Genomic DNA, 6,824 nt, shown 5'->3' on the forward strand with positions numbered 1-6,824 from the left:
CACGTACTTGAAGAATACTTGTCATATAATTTTAATATCAGAGTCAGATCCCACCAGTCGCAGAGGGGAAAGTATTCAATCGCAAAAAAATCAAACATTAGAACACTATTCTAGATGCAAAGTTTTGCCAAGAAACCTGCGACCAGTAAAGACATTGCACTATGCACAAGTAAGAACTATGTGAGTGGCAAGGTGATGATGCTATGAATATTAGTTCTCAATGATCATTTTCATCTGTGTTTTCTATTCTCTCATTTCTACTCACTCCATACAACAAACATTTTAACAAAATTCACTAAACAATCTCCAAACATACAAACAGACATACAATGTATATGTACATGTACATTCAAAGAAATGATCACACATATCAACTAAAACCACATCAACAAAAACCAACAATTCAATGACAATTATTCTATCAGCGACAGTCCAGAATTATCGACAAAAATCACGGAGCGAAAACATCTAGTTACAGGGTCCAAAGTCTAAAGGTCAAAGGTCAACACAGTGATCCCTCAAACTGACTGCAAATGAAGAAAGAAATGTCCCGTCGAAACACAAACGTACAGACACACATGCATGCACACACACGCACATATGCACACACCCACACACGCGCACATGGTCAAGTAAATACATACACACACTTACAAGCACGCACACACAACAATACTACCACGCATGCACACATACACACGTGTACTACTAATCATATACACAGACGGACTGTATGCCAGGAAGAAGTGATAGACGAAAACGAAGCTTTCTGCATAAGGACAGAAATCCGTCCATGTCAATCCTCTCACCTCCTCATTCCTCACTCTCACTATCACCTTCATCGCCGTCCTCGTCTTCTTCTTCGTCATTCTCCACTTCGTCGTAATAGCGAAGTCGCACATACTGCACTTCCAGATCATCTCTGGCCATGGCACTTAGAGCCTCACGCAGCCGTGGAGACACTAGAGCTCTTTCAGGCATCCACAGCTCCTTCAGAGATGAGCAGCTCTCGACAGCGGTGGCGAACAGCTTTGCTTCGTCGTCATCATCTCGGAAATCATTCCTCGCCACTTCGAGCACGGAGAGCTGGGGCAGACTGGGCAGCAGGGACGCAAGCACTGGCAGAGCTCCTGACGAGAGGCAGTCGTCGTCCAGGTACAGCCTCTCTAGGCGTCGGCACTGACTCAGCTCACCACGAACGGTTGACAGGAAATCTCCAGTTAGCTCATTGCGATGGAGTGAGAGGTGCTCCAAACTCTCGTGTTGCTGTTGAATGATTCTACTGACGATCGTAGCCGAGTTCTGCTTCATCCCAACCTTGTGCAGCCCCAGCGTTCTCAGCCTCAGTGCTCCTAACAATGGTGCTAGCTGGGTTAGACCTTCCATATCCAGTACGCATTCATAGAGAACGACGTACTGGAGATCTGGGCAGCTGCTGCAGACTGTGGTGATGACGTCAAGGTTGACTGCTGGATCGGTGCACTTTTGACCTCCAAAGTTCACTCCCAGCAGTCCTGTACAGCGGTGTGTGTTGCTGTGGACGATGGCCATAGCATTGCTGCTGAACAGGTTCACGGATGTGTAGAGTGCTTGCAGTGTTGACGTGTTGGATGCGATACACGCTGCGATATGGGCCGTGTGACGATCTGTTAGGTTGTTTTGTGGCAGGTTGATGAGCGTAAGATTGCGTAGTAGAGCCATGCCATCAGCCATGCATGCGTACCCGGTATCACCTATACCACAGTTCTGCAGGTTGATGCGGGTGATGAACTGGTGATGGTGAATCATGACTGCGTAGATGGCCTGGCAGTCGGAGGGTGTCAAAGGAACCTTGGCGAAATCTACTCCGTACTGCTTGATGATGGCTTGCATGCTGGTGATGTCTTCGATGCTGCTTTGCTTGGCGTTCACGTGCTCCGCGAAGACCCGGAAGGCGTAGAGGATTCGTTGTCTTCGTTCCCCTTCGTTGGCGTTCTTCAGAGCTGCGAATGGCTGAGCTGCTTCGTCGGATGGAGGAACTGGCGGTAACTTGGACGTGGGAGTGACGGTGAAGCATTGAATGGCCGATCCTTGTGCCTCGTTGGCCAGGCAGTCGTGCAGAATTTGTGTACTGGCACTCGGGACGCGATCCGTCCAAATGGCTAGCAATGAACGAACGAAATGCTGGCAGGTGATTTTGGTGACGGCTGGGTCAATCCTGCGGCGGACCATTTCCGAAGCTGACACCAGGTCGATTCTGCCAGCCAGTAATTCATCTGCAAGATGTTCTGCTTCGTCAAGGGAGAGAAAGGAAGAAACGTGGTCGGCCCATTCCATGATATGGTCGTGTGTTGAGAAGAGAAAACACGTGACGTTGTGCCCCTCTGCTCCTGTGGAATGCTGGTCGATATCCCGTGGCTGAGTAGATGATGTGGACTGCGCATTGAGAATGGCTTCAATCAACACATTGACGGAGTTACTGTCCAGCTCAGTGGCCAGTAAGCGCCAAAACATGTTGAGGCTGCCTGTGAATGCTCCAAGGCGCTGCACAAGCCATGCGACGTCAGCTGCATTCGGACTGCGGCTAGCGAAGTAGCGAGATGCTAGAGCTTCCTGAAGTGCCAGGTGGCTAAAACGCCATTGACGATGGGCCTGTGAAAGTGGCTTATCACAGGCAATGAGAAGACCAAGTGAACGAGCTGCTGATGATAGTGAAAACATGCTGAAATCAGACTCAGTGAAGACGACCTTCCGCCGGATGAGCATGTGGAAAGCGAACTTGGCGAGATCAAGGAGACTTTCCTGGATTCCATCAGGAACATCGCTCAACTTCTCGTGTGGTTCGGTCTTCTTCAGGCCTTTCTCCGTCTTTGGTTGGATGACGTTGAGTATCATGGAGTTGAAGATCTTGCCTAGTGTATCGGGTATATCTCGCTGGTTGGAATGGAGCTTGCATATGCTGGTAGCGTACAGTGGAGTGCGCATGATTGCAGCCAGTTGAGGACTTCTCTTCAGCTTGTCCAGGAGACTGCACGCTTTCTCAGCTGGGAGCACTTTGTGAACATACTTCTCTAACTCCTGCTGCTCGAAACCCAAGAGCTCGACGCGTCGGTGGAATACAACCTCTGGGTTGTGGATGAGATTCATAGCCTCCGTGGAATGGCGTGACGTTATGACGAGGCGAACTCCCGGCAAGCGTTTTCCGGCGATGACATCCTGGACGTACGGGCTGCACTCGTCTAGTTTCGTTTCGTCCAAACCATCAAGTATGATGCAGACTCTCTCTGGATGGGCTTTCACGTATGCGCAGATCTCAGATTGATCAGTATCCGAAATGATGTCGTGGCTCCTCAAAGCCAGAAGCTCAGCAGCACACGTAGCTTGGCGCACGGAAGGCAAGCGGAGTTCAAGGGCGAACACCAGAGCCATCTCTTGCCAAATGCGACCCAGTGCCCAGTCGTAAGGACCTTTCTTGGTGAACAGCAACGTCTTCCCCCCACCAGCGCAAGAGAGGGCAATGGTGCGGAACGTTTCCCTCCCCGGGGCTAGTCTCATAGACTTCTTTGCTTTGAGGATGTTGGCCAGCTTTATTTTGCGCAGCTTCTTTGCAGCTGAAGCAAGGGAGTGTGTGAGCTGCTCAATACCAGCACTGCTGCCTAGTTTGTCAGCATTCAGCTGCTGCACTCTTGCACTGAGCTCTTCAAGTGAGACAACATGCAAGTTTGCGTAGATCTCATCCATGTTCAAACTTCTCACCTCGTCTGTGCTGCTATCCTCGACCAGAGTACGGACATTGGTGTAGATAGCACATAGCGACTCACGCAGCTCTCTGACAGCCTTTGGCAGCTCATCCACCCAACATGTTGGCTGTTCTGGTGTCTGAGGTGTGCCCTGGTTTGGTGATGGGCAAGATCTCTTCATGGTAGCCCACAGCTGCTTGAGCAGCGGCAGCTGCAGTTGACGGTGACTTACTCTAAACTAGGCAGTAGCAGTGATAGATGTGAGTGTAACAGGTGGCCAGATAGGAAATGCTAGAACTAGCAAGCACACACACACGTCTAATCTATAGCTATGGCTGGTGTGCAAATTGTGTTATACTGATTCTTTCAGTATTCTGCTAGGTGTGATACTGTAGACTGTCAGTTGATAATTTCATTCAAACTCTGACAAACACACAGCAGTCTTGTTCTTGCTCTTGCTACTACAACACCACTACCCGTGACTGTACTACTAGTACTACAGCTGCTGGCAATGCTACCAGTAGCAACTATTCTACTGTATGAGTGTGTTCGAGTAGGTTCAACGGTTTCTCCCTTGCTACTGTAACTGTGCTGTTCTATACTGCAACACTCTACAGCACTGAGTGCGGTAATGCAGTGTGTGTGTGTGTGTGTGTGTGTGTGTGTGTGTGTGTGTGTGTGTGTGTGTGTGTGTGTGTGTGTGTGTGTGTGTGTGTGTGTGTGTGTGTACATGTGTCCCATCTTCATAGCTAATGTTGCGGACCGTTGACAGTCTCTGGCGTCCCAATGGCGCCTCTCTTGTCATTTTCAGAATGCACCTGTCATGATTGACCAGCAGACATTAGACAGCCAACTCAAACTCAGACTACACCTTACACACTAGTTCACGTATAAACTGTATCATGAACAGCAGTAGCACAACCAGCCACAGTGCTGCTAACATCAGTACCTGTAGCAGCAGTGTCGTCAAATGCATTGCACTGCCAGGCACAGTACAGTAATCAGTAGTACAAGTAGTAGTAGTAGTAGTAGTGGTAGTAGTAGTAGTGGTAGTAGTAATAGTGGTAGTAGTAGTAGTGGTAGTAGTAGTAGTGGTAGTAGTAGTAGTGGTAGTAGTAGTAGTAGTAGTAGTAGTAGTAGTAGTAGTAGTAGTAGTAGTAGTAGTGGTAGTAGTAGTAGTAGTAGTAGTAGTAGTAGTAGTAGTAGTAGTAGTAGTAGTAGTAGTAGTAGTGGTAGTAGTAGTAGTGGTAGTAGTAATAGTGGTAGTAGTACTAGTAGTAGTAGTAGTAGTAGTAGTAGTAGTAGTAGTAGTAGTAGTAGTAGTAGTAGTAGTGGTAGTAGTAGTAGTAGTAGTAGTAGTAATAGTGGTAGTAGTAGTAGTAGTAGTAGTAGTAGTAGTAGTAGTAGTAGTAGTAGTAGTAGTAGTAGTAGTAGTAGTAGTGGTAGTAGTAGTAGTAGTAGTAGTAGTAGTGGTAGTAGTAGCAACTAACTTTCCTACACTATGTCCATGAACAGTGTGTGCGTGGTTGCTTGAAAGAATGATATTGACTGACAGTCACGTGAATCGCAGTCTGTTGCCAAGTGTGCTGCATGCATGCCAGTCCTGCAACTACTGTCACGTGACACGCTTGCATTAATTTTATCTATTTTCTAAACTTGCAAGAGAACTGGAACACCACCCTCCTGTTAATGACTGACATGAGCTGGAGAACAGGAGTATTGTACAGTAATCAGCCTCCTGTCCGTGAGTTTGCATGACAGGAGCAACAGACTCCATGCTCCAGTCCATTAGCAAGAGAATAGGACGAACAGACTCCCATCTGTGAGCTTATGTGTCATTGACTAGCAGGTGATCTGCACTGAGCTACATCAGTAGACATGCAGGGAGGGGTGTGAGCCCGCCTCTCAGTACCGGGAGTACAGCTCACACCGGGACTGACTAGCACGTGATCTGCACTGAGCAACATCAGTAGACAGTCATACTGCCCACGCACCACACCTCCCAACGACTACGTAACTTTCTTCAAAACCTGAATACGTCCTGTCTTTTTTTCATTCCTTTTTTCCCTGTCTGCGTGGTTGCGATCCGTTCACTCACTCCGTTCGGGCAACAGATCATTACTACATTAGTACATTAGTCTTGTTTGGTGCAGCGGTGCTGTCATCCATGGCCTCGACGCAGACCCTGGTCTTCTAGTACATTCTAGTCGCCTGGTCCGGCGGCTGTCCACCCAGGCTGCTATCCACAATGGGAACGCACGTGACCAGTTCACCAGTTCACATCAGCTACGGAAGGGTTGCTTTGCCTTCCAGGGTGTTCAGCTATGGAACACCCTACACTGCAGAGTGCAGTACTGTCGACCGTCGAAGAAAGAATAGACTAGAATTTTCCCAGGTGAAGGAATCCCTTATTTACACTGTGTCTCAACAGTATAATTATACACATCTGATCGGCTTAGGTTACGACTAGTCCTGGGGACTTACTGCAGACACAAAAACGAGCACTAAATGACGGTTTTCGAAAAAGGGGAGCCACGGAGAACTTAATGATGGCTAAATAATGGACGCTCGGGCACTGTAATACGAAACAGTGGTAGCGACTTCAGCGATGATTGTTAGGAAAGGTTTTGCTCCCCACACTGGCGTGAGTAGGCTGAGGAAGATTGTGCCTGGAGAGGATCACTAACATAGTGCTTTCCAGCCCAAACATCACCAGGGATACAAACTTACAGCTCGACAAACATCTCGTGACCACCAGATAGCAGCGTGAGTCAGTGTCGGTCATGGACGCCGAGAACAGACGTCAAGGACCACAACCCTGTCACCTCTAAACCAGCTAGTCGCAAGCCCGCGCTGGGCACAACAGTACGGAATAGTGGTTGCGACTTCGGCGATGATTGTTAGAATAGGGTTTTGCTCACCACACTGGAGCTCGCGCTATTCCGCGGACTTGACTTGACACTTGACTGACTCACGGCTGCCATCCAAAGCACACGCGAGAAGTGCATCGCGAACCTTCGACTCTGCAAACCTGCAAGAAATCACCACTTCCTACTGCCTGCCTGAGCAGGGAGTGGTGCTTTCTTGCAGGTTAGCAGAGTCGAA

At 48.5% G+C, this 6,824-nt stretch overlaps 1 protein-coding gene across 1 annotated transcript; it reads right to left on the reverse strand.

Moving 5' to 3' along the window:
• Window positions 1–813: 813 nt before the first annotated feature.
• Window positions 814–3,900, reverse strand: LOC135821522 (protein NLRC3-like). The gene has a single exon (XM_065334520.1). It carries the CDS (start codon window positions 3,898–3,900, stop codon window positions 814–816), a length of 3,087 nt encoding a protein of 1,028 aa, XP_065190592.1.
• Window positions 3,901–6,824: the final 2,924 nt, after the last annotated feature.

The sequence above is a fragment of the Sycon ciliatum genome, chromosome 7 (genome assembly GCF_964019385.1).
Source record: "Sycon ciliatum chromosome 7, ocSycCili1.1, whole genome shotgun sequence".
Classification (NCBI taxonomy): domain Eukaryota; kingdom Metazoa; phylum Porifera; class Calcarea; order Leucosolenida; family Sycettidae; genus Sycon; species Sycon ciliatum.